General features: G+C 44.7%; 2 protein-coding genes across 4 annotated transcripts in view; one reads left to right on the top strand and one right to left on the bottom strand.

Moving 5' to 3' along the window:
• Positions 1 to 1,316: 1,316 nt before the first annotated feature.
• Positions 1,317 to 8,078, top strand: NTAN1 (N-terminal asparagine amidase). Of its 2 annotated transcripts, XM_027654898.1 has the most exons (9): positions 1,320 to 1,470; positions 2,408 to 2,510; positions 2,598 to 2,663; positions 3,256 to 3,364; positions 4,365 to 4,438; positions 5,649 to 5,702; positions 6,488 to 6,541; positions 7,052 to 7,149; positions 7,461 to 8,078. In XM_027654898.1, exons 1-9 carry the CDS (start codon positions 1,390 to 1,392, stop codon positions 7,611 to 7,613), a joined length of 792 nt encoding a protein of 263 aa, XP_027510699.1. In that variant the 5' UTR covers positions 1,320 to 1,389; the 3' UTR covers positions 7,614 to 8,078. The 2 variants fall into 2 exon arrangements, with proteins under 2 accessions (XP_027510698.1, XP_027510699.1); XM_027654897.1 differs by lacking the exon at positions 7,461 to 8,078 and having other exon boundaries at positions 1,317 to 1,470; positions 7,052 to 7,345.
• The window catches only part of PDXDC1 (pyridoxal dependent decarboxylase domain containing 1), a 28,484-nt gene continuing 19,699 nt past the window's right edge, over positions 6,539 to 15,323 (bottom strand). For both annotated transcript variants that reach the window (XM_027654895.1, XM_027654896.1), the window contains exons 18-24: positions 14,744 to 14,862; positions 13,807 to 13,928; positions 12,062 to 12,154; positions 11,876 to 11,972; positions 11,013 to 11,117; positions 9,956 to 10,200; positions 6,539 to 7,887 (exon numbers count right to left, since the gene is read on the bottom strand). In XM_027654895.1, the coding sequence (XP_027510696.1) occupies positions 7,759 to 7,887; positions 9,956 to 10,200; positions 11,013 to 11,117; positions 11,876 to 11,972; positions 12,062 to 12,154; positions 13,807 to 13,928; positions 14,744 to 14,862 (910 nt within the window). In that variant the 3' untranslated portion in view covers positions 6,539 to 7,758. The remainder of the gene's footprint in view (positions 7,888 to 9,955; positions 10,201 to 11,012; positions 11,118 to 11,875; positions 11,973 to 12,061; positions 12,155 to 13,806; positions 13,929 to 14,743; positions 14,863 to 15,323) is intronic.

Here is a 15,323-nt window from a genome sequence, read left to right as displayed (position 1 = left end):
TAGTATAATGTCAAAAAGTATGCAGACATTGAACTGTCTGTACTGAAGTTGTACAGTTTTTACTTGTTGAAGTGTTTCTGGACCCTCAGCTGTGCCAGCTCTGCTTTGCTCAGTGTAAGTGCAGGCAGGTGTGCTGGCAGGTGCTGGCATTTTGCTAAAGAGACTTTGTAAATACCGGTGACAGGAATGCTGATTTGGAGGTGGAATTTTGTGTCATCTGAGAGAGTCAGGGTACCTTTTGAAGAAAAGGTCTGCTACAGAATCATCAAATGGCCTGGGTTGAAAGGGACCTTAGAGATCATTTAGTTCCAACCCCCTGCCATGGGCAGGGACACTTTTCAGGTTGCTCCAGCCTGGCCTGGAACACTTCCAGGGACAGTTTACTTTTGTGAAGGTGGATGGAAAGGTCGAACTGGGGGTTTTCTGTGGGTCGTGGACAGTCCTGGTGCCTGGCTGTCCACTCTCCATGCAGGGTAAATTAACTCTGCTGCTACCACGGTGGTCTTTCTTGCTGTCTTACTGAGACAACTGGAGGAAAAAATCCCTGATCTTAAAGGAAAAACGGTCGTCTTTGGGATTGTATGAATACCTAATTTTGTAGGTATTGGGGTGGAGGATGGTGGTGTGGGGGTCGGTCTCTTCTCCCAGTCAACTGTGATAGGACAAGAGGACAGTCTTAAGCTGCGTCAGGGGAGTTTTAGGTTGGACATTAGGAAGAATTTCTTCACAGAGAGGGCGATTAGACCTTGGAATGGGCTGCGCAGGGAGGAGGTGGAGTCACCGTCCCTGCAGATGTTCAAGGAAAGACTGGACGTGGCACTGAGTGCCATGGCCTGACACACGGCGGTGTTCGGTCAGAGGTTGGACTCGGCGATCTCAGAGGTCTTTTCCAACCTAACTGATTTTGTGATTTGTGAATTCGGGGCTTTATCGCTGTTATTTCCAAACCGGTTTCATACCATAACCTACGGGTGACCCCGCAGTGACGGGAGGAGGGGCGGGTTTCGGCGAGGTTACCGGGTTAAATCTTCAGGCGGGGCCGAGCCCGGGCGCGTTTCCGTGTTCGCCTCAGACCCCGCCGGGCCCCGGGCGGTGCCAGGGCCGAGCTCTGGGCGGTGCCGGAGCCGAGCTCCAGGCCGGTCCTTGCTGAGCCCCGGGCGGTGCCGGGGCCGAGCTCCAGGCCGGTCCCTGCCGAGCCCCGGGCGGTGCCGGGGCCGAGCTCCAGGCCGGTCCCTGCCGAGCCCCGGGCGGTGCCGGTGCCGCCGCCCCGCTTTCCCACCGCCCCGCTTTCCCAGCGCCCCGCGCGGCTCCGCCCGGCCCGGCCCGGCCCGGCGCGGCCTCAGGAGGGAGCGTGGAGCCGCCTCCAGGCCCGGCCCAGCACTCGCCAAGATGCCGCTGCTGGTTAACGGAGCGCGGGTGGACCTGTCCCGGCCCACAGGGGACATGATCCGCGCACACCCGCACCTCGAGGTGAGCGAAGGGGCCCCGGGGCGTGAAGCGGCCGGGCGGGGCGGGGGCGGCCCCGGGCACCGCTGTGACAACACGGGGGGACCGAAATAAATAAAATCGGTGTCCCCGGGAGGGGCTCGGCGGTGACCGCCCGAGTGCGAGCGGAGCGGCCGGGCTGGGGCTGCCTCGGCCGGGCCCGTCTGCCCGAAATAACAAAAACTGGCGATAAAAGCCGAGGCGGTCACTGTCGGGAAGGTGCTAACCTCGCTTCCACTGTATAAATGTTATATATGTGTTGTTATCCAAGCGGCGGACTGCCAGCCGGGAATGCTGAGCAGAGCTGTTTCGGAAGGTGTTTGCCATTAGAAGGTGTTTCTTCGTAGAACGTGAATTTGTGCAGAAAACCAGGGCAAATCTGATCGGACTGTGGGGTGTTTTTTGAGCCGCCAGCGTGCAAATCCGCTTCTTGCCCAGCGGGTCTGTGGTGAAGCACTGCAGTAGTCATAGCCCAGGAATCTGGGTTTTCCCTGCACCAGGCAAGCTAATAGACAGCGATATTTTGAGAAGTGTTAAGTAAATATTATGGATTGTGGCAGTAGAAGGCTGAAACTTCTGCATTTCCAAAGTTTCTTGTCCTGATTAAACTTCCAAGATCAGCTCTGGTGTTGTCTCTTGTATAATCTTTGCCAAGTGCAAATGCTTTTTGTTGTGCCTCCATTTTATGGTCTGTAAAACAGGGAAAAGTGTTTTGTGTGTCTCTGGAATCAGGAGATTTCACTATTAACTTGATCAGTGGCAGGTAAGCAAAAACTTCTCAAAATTCAGAATACTCTGTAATCCAAAATACACATTTCTCTCTGACCTGAGTCCCTTTGCTTTTCAGAGGTGATGTTTCTGTCAAGCAATGCATACATCTGAGAATTCAGCCGCTGTAGTCTCTGTTATCATTTATCTTTAGGAAAAGGCAAAGCTTCTGAGAAGTCAGCCTGCTCAGACTGTGGAACCCAAAGGCCTCCTCTATGTCCAGCAGAGAGAGTTTGCAGTGACCACCCCCAAAGATGGTGTGTAGGAGCATAAACATTTGCTCTTCTGCTGAAGCAGTGACTGTGTGAAGGGAGTTCTTACGGTGTTTCTCTCCTTTAAAATAGGTTCTGTTTCTATTCTTGGATCAGATGATGCAACTACCTGCCACATAGTTGTGCTCCGACACACAGGTATCCTTAAAGGACATTCAGAACAAAACCTGTCCCCCTGAAGTGAGGAATTAGTAATGGTTTATGTGGCATTAATAAAATAAACTGCAGTTACATTTGTGTAAACCTGAATCTCCAAAAGTCACATAAGTATTAACTAAACCACTTGTTCCAAGAGGGGGTGTGTTTGGTGTCAGAGGCTCAGCGTTGTGGTTGCTCTGTGAGCAGATGTTTAACCTGCTCTGCCCCTGTGGCCAGTGGCAGTGGCACTGCAGCCCTGGGCTGTGCTCAGCAGTGTGGGAGCAGGGTTTGGAAATTACGGAGGTGGGATTTCTGGGAAGATCCTCATTATGTGCCTGGGTCTCTGACATTAGAGACGTTTCCTGGTCCTGCTTAAGAGGGTGCTTGTACCCCTGACATGAGCTGTGGTTCTACAATGGGCACGTGCAGAGGCTGTTGCCTCATTCAGTGAGTCCATGTCCTCTGCCAGAGACCGCTGTCCCGAGAGGAAGGCTGGTGGTGGTGGGTGCAACTCTTACCATACTGCAGCAGGGTAAAGTGTTACTGTTAACAAAATAGTCACTAAGTCACTGTCTTCTGGTGCCTTCCCCAGGCAGCGGAGCCACCTGCCTGACACACTGCGACGGGTCTGACACAGAGACCGAGGTGTCGCTCATCATGAGTTCAGTGAAGTCTCTCTCAAACACCACGGGCTGTGGCAGGTCAGCTCTGCTCCTTTCTTGTGTGCTGCTTTGCACAAAGGCTGCTGCAGCTTATACAGCAGGAAATTTTTGTGTGATTATATGGGGTTCAGGCAAGGTCATTGTGCAGGAAACTTCTCTTAATCAGCAGCCACATGTAAAGTGAAAATGATTTCCTTGATGATGATTTTGGGGCAGTTTTTAGCAGTCGTTTAAAGCACGGTTCTGTTCTGAATGGTGTCTCTGTAAAATCACTGTGAGGTTTGCATTTACTGTTTCCCAGTTCACTTTTGTTTCAGATGTGCAAAATTTTCCAAATAACTGTTTTTTTAGTTTATATTTTTCCTTCTAGAGTGTTAATTTTGTAAATTCTTTTTGGTATCTGAGAATCCATCTCGGATTTTTCCAAGTCCGCATTAAAAAAAAAAAAAAAAGAAAAAAGAGGTGTGTGGGACAGGACAATTGGTAAAAAGCTCTGAAATGGAATTTAGCAAACAAGACTCTTTGTGGATGTGCAGGTTTTTGACCCTGCAGTTTGGTAAGAACAAAAACTAAATGAACTTAGAAGATGTGATCTCTAAAAGTCATGATTTGTAAGGACTTGTCTTTACACAGACACTTTTAGGAGAAGAACCTTGCTGCGTGGTCCAGAATAGTTGTGAGGAGGTCATGGGAACAAAAATCTTCATGTTTAGTTAACCCTTTTTTGGGAACTGAAAGGAGGTTACAAAGTTCCATCCAAACCTGAGGTGCTGACCATCAGAGATGCCCCTGGGTTAGAATTGCATGTATGTAATGCCTCTTAAAAGCTTTTGTTCTGTGCCAGTTCCTTATGATCCCTCAAGTGCTGAGAATGGAGTTACCATAACCTGCTGTGTAATGCAAACCAGCTTGGTGCATGTGATTGTAATAAGGCTTCTCTAATGATTGCTTTGCAGTTTGGGCTGGGGATTTTTTTGTAAAGCTATTCATTTTGAGATGTCTTTTTAATTGCTGTTTCCTGTTATTCCATCTCTGTTAGGCTGGAAGTGCACCTAGTTGGAGGTTTCAATGATGATAGGCAGTTATCACAAAAACTTACTAATCAGCTTCTTAGTAAGTTCACTTTTTTTCCACTCTCATGTCCAAAAACAATAGTTCTGGCTGGATGTGGGTAAAGTTTGTTTGTAATCTGAGTCCCCAGTCATTTACTGGAAAGAAACGTGGATTTGTTTTGAAGGGTGTTTTTCTGTGCCTGAGAACTCGGAGAGGGTTGGGCTGCTGGGGCTGCTCCATGGGCAGTGTGTGGGATGCAGGGTCTGAACTGGTCATTTCCCCCTGGCTCGTATTCTGCTGTGGAGAGTTGGGGCACAGTTCAGCTGGGTTTGACTCCTGGTGTGATCTTGGGAAGTGGTGACACTCTCCAAATCTGTGAGTGTGGGTGACTTCATTAATTACCATTCAGTTCATACCTTAATGAGATGAGGTAAAATTTAATTATTGTTTGGAATTGCCTGATGAAAAATGTCAGGTCTGTTTATAAAATCCATAGTCCAGAGCAGTGATGGCAGTGCTTTACTAAGAGATTGGAAACATAAAGTACCTGCCTACCTGCAAGTGCTCTGCCTTGTGCTGAGCACTTTGAGTGTGGAGAGGCTTCAGCCCCACTGGAATGGGGAGGGAGGAGGGATGGGGCAGGTGTCAGGATTGGAGGGAGGTGTTTAAGGGGATAAACAAAAAGGAAAACAGAACCAGCAAAGGCCCTGGGCTGCAGCCTCATGGCTGTTACACCTGGTCTATGTTATATGAGAGTTCTGTACAGAAAAAGGTATTTTGGTTAACTTATTTTTTCAACCTTCTGATTCTCAAGCATCAAGTTACAATTTGAATCAATTGTTGTATTGCTGTCAGAACTTCGAAAAAAAAGAGGAATTTTTTTCCTGGAGTTTAAGATGGTGAAAGGCAGTTTTAATTTACACCTAGTGAAAGACTGGGTTTGCTCACTATATATGTAACATTTTAGGAGAAAACATTTAAATATAAGCTGCTAAATGTGTATGGTGAACTACATCAGAGCTGGTGTGATGCCAGAGCTAAACCAGTGTCACTAAAAACAGTGAGTGGCACAACACTTTTTTTTAGCACATTTTGCTATTACAAATGGCTCCTCTCTGTAAATTGCTGTTAGTTTGAAGCAAACATGCAAAAGGCTGTTTGCTGTGCCCTCCCCAGGAGCAGTGGTGTCGGTGTGTGCCCACCACTGCAGTGCCCACCCAGCCCTGCCCTGCACCCTCACTCACACGTTGCGCTGTCCTTGTTGCCGTAGGAGCGTTCGATCTCCAGCCAGATGATGTTCACTTAGTGACCTTCTGTGTAACAGGTAAGAAAATCTTTCCTTGGGTTTTGAAATACCTTTAGCTACTGAAATCAAAGGGCAGGGGTCTTTTCATGGCTTTTTATCCGTCCTGTAAGACAGAACAGCACAAGTCCTCCATAACCGTTTGTAATTGTTCGTTTTCTTGTGGTCAGTGTGTGTGGTGGTGGCAGAGAGCCAGTGCAGCAGGATTCTCTCCTTACCAAGTTCTGCTGCACTGCAGCCAATAGCAGAGCCACTCGTGATCCTGGCCAGGTTATTTTGGCACATTTGCCCTGTGGAACAGGCTCTGTACCTGTGGAGATCTTATGAGACAATTGAGAAGGGCACTTGCAGACCTTTGCTCTGCTGGACCTCCCTACAGGGTCCAGTGAACTCGTTAACTCTTTCAGTTAGTTCACAGTGTGTGATGTCACTTACAGGAAGTTATTTCCTTTCCTTTATATCATGTTGAGGTCATATTTCCATCCTCTTTCCGTGACAGTGCTGTTGGTGACTTACATCTTTGAAAACTGGCATCGTGGTCATTTTGCATTGTGGTTTTTTCCCTCTAAATTGCCCATGCAGAAGTGGGGGGCAGTTGGCTGGAACCAGCTGTTCTGTTTGGAGACAGCTCTGCTCCAGGCCTCAAGCAGACCTGCACCTGCACCTTCTTTTCCACATTTCTTTTAGGCTTCCTTGGTTTTTTTCTGTCTTTACAACATCAGTTCTGTTGTATGTTATCAGAGAACAACTAAATGAATGCTGCTCACAGAAAAATCCAAAGTCCTACAAGTTGATTTCTCTTACAGAACTAAATGATAGAGAAGAACAGGATATTCACTTTCCAATCATTTATGGAATAGGTGAGTAAATTAGAATTTAATTATATTTTTGTAACTGGATTGCTTTTCAGATTCCAGTGGTAAATGGGCTTATAGTTAATGACTGGCTGAAGTCCATCCTAAAAGTTACAAGCTGCTGTCAGAGGTGAAGGTAGAAATACTTGTCTTGTGGTACCACAGTTGCACATGTAGGAGGGGCTGTGTACAAAGGCAAGCAGATTTATTTTCCTTTAACTGCACTTATGATTTTATCAATATCAAGCTACTGCACTAAATTTCTGCTTCGAATTCAACCTTCTTATTGATTATTCAGTGTTTCTTCTAATTAGTTCATGCATCTGTGGAATATTGAAATGCTGTCAAAGGAAATGGAGTAGAAATGTGCTGTTGCAGGCTCAGGGGTCTGAGAAATACAAGAGTGCGATGGGTTCTGAAGTTCTGCAACACAGTTGTGTTGGGGACATGGTCACTGTAAACAAACGCCTTGTAGGAATTAATTGTTTCAGTATTTTAATCTCTGTTTCCTCCCAGCTGTGAATGTTAAAACAGCAGAGATTTTCCCTGCAACCTTCCCAGAAAAAGGGCCGGATGAGGATTTGCGTTCAGCCCATGTTTTAACAGGAGCACCAGTGAGTAAAAATAATATGGGGGGGGGGGGGAAACGGTATTTTTGTCAGAAGGGGAGACCAGTTGGGACAAACATCCAAAGTCTGAGGAAACAAAATTCTTTGGTAGCATTCTCTGGGTTCTGGGTTTGCTGTTACTGTTTAATGTCACGTTTGTCAGAACTGGTTCAAGGTACCGCAGTCGGAAGGAAGGGCTGAGCTGGCCCACGGTCTGTCTGGGACAGGAGCTGAGCCCAGGGCCCTCAGACCAAGGGAATGTGCTCTTTGCCAGTGTGAGCCCTGTCTGACCCTGCAGGCTCCCTGTGTTCTTACAGCTCACCAACATCTACGATGCAAAGACGGAACAGCTCCGTATTGGGCCTTATTTCTGGGGGCCTTTCCCACACGTGGACTTCTGGTTGGAACAGGATGATGCCCAGATTTTACAGGTACCTGAAACTGAGCTTTTTTTTTCCCCTTCTGGCTGAGTAGAGAGGAGGGGATGCAGTCTGTCAGAACTTCTTCCAGTGCACTGCTGGCCCTGGGAAGGGTGGGGAATATCCTTATTGGAAGGCAGGATCTGGAGAACATTGTGCTCTGAATATCAAGCAGCTCTTGCTCCCATCTTCTCTTTCAGAATCTTTCCACGTCGCCCCTGGCTGAGCCACCCCACTTTGTTTCCCACATGCGATCTACATTAACATTTCTCAAAGCACATCCCTTTCCATCTCGGTCCCTGTTCCCCGACAGCAAACCTCGCATCTACAAAAAAAACAAAGAAGGGTTGTGGGAACAGGTTTGTTCTGACAAGATCTAACCTGGAACCAACCACCACAACTGCTTTAGGGAAGTACAGTCTTGCAAGATGAGCAATTTGTTGTAAAAAGGATATTGCTGGTCACAAATACCATTGTTCCTGTGCTTTTCAAAATAAAATATTTTGATAGAAGTAACTTGCTTTTTCTGCATTACTTACGTAGGAATCAGGGTTTTTGAAGTAAGAATTTGGCTTTGTTTAGGCTCTGCTGCTCCAGTGCAATAATTTGATGGGCACAGGTAGAGAGGGGCAGTGCTGGAGACTGAGAAGGTGAGTCACTACACTGGTGTGCACTTCAGAAAGTGATTCTGCACACACAGTGAAAGGAAGCTGCACACACTTACTTAGAGCTTGCTGAAATGTAGGGAAGTGTCCTTCAACAAGAACTTAATTCCAGAGTGATAATTTGAAGAATCTTTATTGAAACATTCAGGTAAGTATCTAAAGAATGAAGCTCATTCCAACAAAACTACTGATTTAAACACTTCCAAATATAAAAACATTAAAAATTAATCTTTGTGGTGATAACTTCATCCCCAACAAATTACTCTTATTATTAACATACTTCATTGCACCAAAGAAACCAAGGAGGAAGACTAGTCAACTTAATTGCTTTTGCACTTTAGAAAAATTGCACTGATTTACATAAATTACCCCAACAGCAAAATTAACCTTGTTCATGGCATCCCAGCCCTGCAGGCTTGAGGAGCTGAGAGTCAAATCAGGTGCCAGTACAATTCAAAAACCCTAAATTTTTCAGATTATCAAAGTAAGCCCCAGGACCACTACAACCATTATGGTATTAATGGATACCCATCAGGAGGGGAAGAAAAAACCCAGTATTTGTATCCGGTTCTACAGGGATGGGATGGTTTGCATCAAAATCAGGTGACTCAAGGAAAGCAAGTGTTGCCAGAGATCTTTCCACAAGAGGCTCTGAAAATCTGCAGTGAAGTGATTAAGATGATCCAGGGGGAAAACACTTTTAGACCTTGGGTTTGAATTTATCCAGAGTAGTTCCAGACACTCTGAAGTTGTGCTGTGCTGTAAATAACCTAAATAGTTTCTTTAGAGTCTGTACAATTCCTACCATAGGTAAGTTACTGTTATTCAAAAAATAAGTGTCGAAACCGTCACAAATGTATTGGTTTTTCAAGCTTTACTACAACTATCTTTAAAAATACACAACAGAAAGAACTCCAGTTACACCACGTCAACGTGTGCGAGCGGATTTGGTGTCAATGCCGTGCAAAGGAACGCAACGGTGCCTTGGTGATCCTTCCCAGGGGTGGAAGCAGGGAGCTGGTCAGGCATGCAGAGAGGCACTATTTCTTTCTAAAAGGCTTAGAACTCATGAACTCGGTCCCCACTGTAGCCAGGGCTGGGTGGGTGAAGCACAACAGCAGAACAAATGGTCGCTGGCCAAGCGCTCCTCAGTGACCCCTATTTACACGGGCCCGGCCCCCCCAGCTGCTGGGCAAGGTGCTGGATAAGGTAACAAAAGGGAAGCAAGTCAGTAGTGTGACTGCAGGAGAGGTTAAACTGAATTGTAAATACTAAAAAGGTGAACAACTGGCAGTTGTTTTTTTTTTTTAATAAGATGTAGTAGCATAAGATCGTTGTATAATTATTGGGTGCAACTGTATTTTTAACCATGTGCATGGCTGATGGGTTTGTTAGCAAGTGTTACCATGCATAGATTCCTGCAGGAAGGATAATTGCTAAGTGTTTTTACAAATGTTTATGAGCACTTAATAAATTTCACTACTGCTTTGGTGACACCGACATGTAGAGGATTAAAGCAACTGTAACAAGTATGATAAGACAAATCTCTGTCCCAGGGGAGGGAATTTATATTTGTGCAAAATCCCAGTTAATAAGTTACAGTAGTTATTACTGTACTAGTGTGTGGCACTGTTCACATTTTCAATGCATCGTTCACACCCTGCCTCCCTGGGCAGGGGCTGCCTTGGCAAAGTCTGAAATCCACACTGGATTTTATCTTTCACTTGCTTGTTCCTCTCCCTTTGCACAGTCAGGTGGTGATTTGTCACTGTGAGTGTCCTCAGTGTTTGTCTGTGCCTGTGCCACCTCCTTCTGCTCCTCTGGTTTTTCTGTCTCCAAAGGTCCTTGCTCGTGGCTGGGGGATAGAGCTGGGGGTCTCTGATCCATCTTCTCCAGGTCATCACAGTGGCTGATGGAACTGGTCTCACTGAACCCATCAGAGCTTCTTAGAGACCTTTTAAAAGCTTTCTGACCTGCAAAGTGTTTGAAGAACACAGTACCCATGAAGGCAGCAAACACAAACAGTGCTGTGCACAAGTTCAAGGGAAGTATTGGAATTCTACAACTGAAAAAAAATAGGTTTTGTTTGGGTGCTACTTTGCACCTAAATACAGACCCCCCTCCCTTGCAGTTAGAGACAGGTCTGCAAAGTAAAAGCACCTGTCCTTGTATCCTGTATATGCAGAGACAGGTAAAACTGAGCTGAAACCAAACTGCCTACACACACACTGAAGTCATTCCAGGGAAAAAACCTGCATAGAAAACTACAGGCTGGAAGCCACCAGCTCAAAAGGTGAGTTAAAACTGTGGCTTTCCTGCCAATCAGATCAGCATTGATTACTAATACAACTATACAGAGAGTGCCATAGATATAACAGATCTTCCCTTTAGAAGGATTTTGTCCACAAAATATTTGGTAGCAATAGAAATGCAGTTGCTGAAGTACATGATTACGATGTTATGCTTTTATTTCAAATAGAACTTTTGGCTTGTTGCTTGCTCATTTTTAAAGCTCAATAACCTCATAATATTCTAGAGGAAGATTCCAGATTTCATGGACTGTTGTCAGCTAATGGGATTACAACTTCCTGTAGGCCCAGGAAGAATTTGTGGGGAGAAAAGAGGTTGGGGTGGTGGTCTGTGTCATGTGTACAATTAGGTTTTTAAGGCAGTACAAGATGAGCTCCAGTTCCACATATTAAGAAAGATGGAAAATCATGTGGCTCATCCTGTATCAGGATGTTTTAGCAAGTTTTAGAAATTTAACTAAGACACAGAAACTTACCAGGAAGTCTTTGCTTTGCAAGGCTGGAAGTGGGAGTGGGTGGTGGAGTGGTGCCTGTTCCTTGGGCCTTTGACACATATGTGGATTCTGTGGATTCCAGAGAGCCTGTGGGTAAAAAAAAAAAAAAGAAGTTGAATATAACCCAGGCTGGAGCAGTTTTCTGTTTGCATTTGTAAGGTATGTAACAGTCTTCCTGTTAATGCACATTTCTGAAAGTGCATGTGCTGGTTGAGTTCAAACTGCCAAGTGGTGGGGGATCCATTTCTGAGTACCCGGGGACAGGAGCGCTCACACTTCACAAATGGATGGTTTCCCCTCACACTCACTCACAACACTGCTACACCCTGCAGGCCCTTTTCCTTTCTCCCCTGGGCACTTGACATGTTCCCAGCTGCAAGCTATGAAGCAGTGCACATGGAAAGGGTATCTAACCATGCAGGGGTCAGCATTCCCAGGGGAACCTGGCTGTTCTCGGCTGTGAGAACCTGCCCGTCGGTGCATCCAGAGTCAGAAAGGCCCCAAGCACAGCAGAAGTCTTCCCTGCAGGTTACAGACACACAGACAGCCAGGCCAGGCACTGCTGAGTCCAGGAATATTCATTCTTAATTCTGCCACAGTATTTTTACAGTGGAAATGTATAATTTCAGAAAGTATTATGTTGGTACATCAGTCTCAACGACATAAAAGCTTAAAGGCAGCTCCTTCCACATCACCAGACATGAATTCCAAATATGTTCTTGTACATCCCGAGGGTGGATGATGTCACTCATGATCCAACCAGCACAGGAATGTGCTGCAAGTTCAGTATCAAACTGGGAACAGCCCCAACAGCAGCGTCACACGGTGCAGTGAATGAGCCCTACCTGCTGTTAAATTGAACGTCCTTCCCTTCGGAGAGGCTTGGAAGGGGGAAAACCAGTTCAGCACAGAGCCCACCACAGGAATCTGTCGCAGCAGCCCCTGCAAAGCACAACCCAACACTGGCTGGTGAGCAAGTGACCCCTCTGTGACAAGTTATCTCAAGGTACAGCTGATGTTTAAAGCCTCACCTCCTCCAGAAGTCGCTCTTCATTTGCTTTCTGAAGCTGAAGCTGTGCTTCCTGGATCCCTTTTCTAACAACTTCAGTCATGTTTTCCAACAGCTAATAAAACCCAGAAATAATTATATATATTATTCAGACTTGAAATTGCCTTTTCAGTTCAAGTTTTTCAGGATCTAGACAGGGTAGTTAGATATTTTTCTAATTTAAGACAGTATTTGACAATCTCTATTTCATTATGACTGTAAATTAAAGAATGTACAGGCTGACTGCAGGATTTTTAACAGATAAACCCAGAGGAGAGAATGTAATTTTAAACAGGAAGGGTACTTTTTTTTTCCTTAACACTTAGAAATGAGCCTGTGATCCAAAGTCTTCAAAGACCTGCTTAGCAACTAAGGTGAATATCTGGGAAGAATTTTTAGCTTTATAGAGCACGTTTTGGTTTCTAGAAGCACTTGGGACTTAAACCAGCCTCACAGCAAGTCTAACAGGGTATATGTCAGCCTGGGTTCCCTTTGTTTTCCTAATTTCATAAACAGTTGCCACTCTGGTCCCTGTGGCAGCCCAGGCCAGCACCAGCCATGTTTGACACTGCAAAGGACAGGCAGATCACTGGGAGAGCTGCAGGGGCAAGGAATGAACAAACCCAAGAAATCAAAAAACAGAGCCTCAGTTTTGTTTGGGCAAGACAAATGGCAATTTCTATATATTTATATGGGCTTTAATATTGCACAAGGTCTAAATTAGACAGGCACTTCCTCCAAAATGCCCAAAATTTGTCTTACTGTCACTTAATAAAAGGAAAGAGAGGAAGTTGCTCCTTCTTCCTGGGGGAGAGGCCAGTGAGGAACTGACCCCCACTGAAAGTTCAATACCCAGAGGTACTGGCTACAGGAGGGAGAGCAAGGGAATTGCACTTGGAGCATCAGGAAGAACCAGTGTGTTTTCTGGTCTAGTCAAGATGTTTATCTTCACTTTTGGTTCTGGCTTTTACTGTATTTACTTCATGTCCTCAGGGCAGGCTGGAACTGATGTAGGTTTTTTCTAAAAGCCTCCCTCTTGCACCAACCATCCCTCACCTAAACAGGGCACGTGGCAACATACTCCTGTGGGCAGAAACAGGCCAAGGAGTTCTGAAGTTCTGGTTATTTTTTAGGTGAGGAAATTAAATGTCCAAGACTAAAGGAAAGAAGGGACAGATGTTCATTTGTGATGCAAGTCACTTCGGAATTCTGGTTCAGAGAACATTTGGAGAACTCTACTCAGGTAAATGCTTTGACAAATAGAAGTTCCATCATCAGCTTTATTACTTTAATGGATTATTTGTAATTTCTGGTTTAAAAACATAAATTTAGAGTTTTTCACATATTTTAGGGCATAGTTTTAGCTTAAAACTGGTATATAAAGAATTTCAATCCCACCACATCAAGCAGTGAAGAGAAACAGCAGCTCACAATCAACCCCCACCTTTAACCTTTGTTTTTTGACAGCTTAAATTTTAGTGACAAAACGAGTCTATTTCAGTACCACTGAAGTTTTTCATTAAAACTACTGCATACAGGACCACAAACACAAATCCAGACATCCTCAGGATATCACCATCTGTAACAAAACACTCCTTCCCCAGTAAATAAGACTGTTGTGGGCGAGTACAACTTTTACTTTCACAAAGAACAAAACCATGTCCTGAAGCCAATATGAAAGGGGAAAAAAAAGGGTACTGAAATATTCTGTGATTTATTAATACATACTCTGGAATTTTCTTCAATTTCTCTGCCTGTTGCTGCAATGGTTTCAACCAACTCTGACACATCCAGATCCTCTGTGACCATTCCAATGTAAACACAGTTCTTCTGCCCCCCAAATTCTGGACCTGTGAGCACAGGGAGAATCAAGTCTTTGTGATGTACAAATCTGGCACAATCTTGCAATGGCTACAACACTCATGTGTGTCAATCTGGAAATCCTAATACACACACAGCCTTCAGGAATTAAAGGCAGGATCTGCATGGGTATAAATTATGTAGACCAAAAAAGTTCAGCTCTGGGGGTTTTCAAAGACAGAAAACATAATCTCAGCAAGAAAAACAGTGGGTATTTTATACAGTCAAGGAGTGTATTATAAATATCAGTGTTAAATATGCTTCAAACTTCTTAATTTTTTGCCATGTACAGCTTACTTGGTTCCACAACTGTAGGGCACTTAATTCTTGAAAGCTGACTGGAAAAAGATCAGAGTTCTGAGTAAGCAAATTAATGCTATTGCAGCTATCATGTGGAACTGTGTAAATGTGAAAGTGCTAATTATCACAAAAGTCATCTGAAGCTTTTAATCCAGCTACAGAGAGCAGTGAAACCATCAGTGCCAGTGGGTTTGGAATGAGATCTGCTTTTCACTAGATCCAGCACAACCTGAGAAGGCTGAGTTTACACAGAGGGACACTGCAGCTTTTAGTCTTTCTGACAAGGGAACTCTTCTTGGTCTAGTTGCCCATAAATCAGTTTTCACAAGTACTTCTGGGAACAGTGCACTTCCCCCCAACTGAAACAGGGGGGAGGAAACAGTTACAGATGTCCTTTGTGCAGTAACCACATAGGCAGCAGCTAATTTTGCACTGTAATGACCTATCAAACCATTCTAACACAGCTAGGACAATGACTGTTAGCTTGAACAGACAGTGCAGTTACCCAAAGAAAAAGTGAGATCTGATTCCAGTTCATTTAACTTCTTCAGAAGTTCTGTATTGATTTTTTCTAGTTCTTTTTCTTGTTTGTCATCATTCTTCTCATCACTGTGGTAGTTGTACCTTCAAGCCAAGAAATAGTAATTTTACTTTACAGTACATACAAAAATACCTGCACGTTTAGCATATTTCTACAAATTCCTGTATTTTTTGAATGTTACAGCTCAGATCAGCAAGTTTACTGGCTGTAAACAAAGATTCTGGGGTGGGGCGAGTCTGCTACTGCAAACTCAATAGATTTCTAGTTGATATATTGATTATACTTGAACTGTTTTGACTATACAGAAGCCTTCCCAAAGGATCACAACAGGCACTTGGAGGTTTTTTTCCAAGTGCTATTCAGCATATCAGTGAGTGCCATTACAGATAAAAACGTAAGTTACCCTTGGCTAAAAAGAGGATGCACTTGCACATCACATATCCCTCTAACAGAGCCACACACTGGCTACAATGCTACAACTGGTGCCCTAATTTTGCTAAAACAGCTCTTCAGCTTTTCTTTAAAAAACACAATCAAACTAAAT

This window comes from Corapipo altera, unplaced genomic scaffold (genome assembly GCF_003945725.1).
Source record: "Corapipo altera isolate COAL_440 unplaced genomic scaffold, ASM394572v1 98, whole genome shotgun sequence".
NCBI lineage: Eukaryota > Metazoa > Chordata > Aves > Passeriformes > Pipridae > Corapipo > Corapipo altera.
This window is presented reverse-complemented; position numbering and strand designations above follow the sequence as displayed.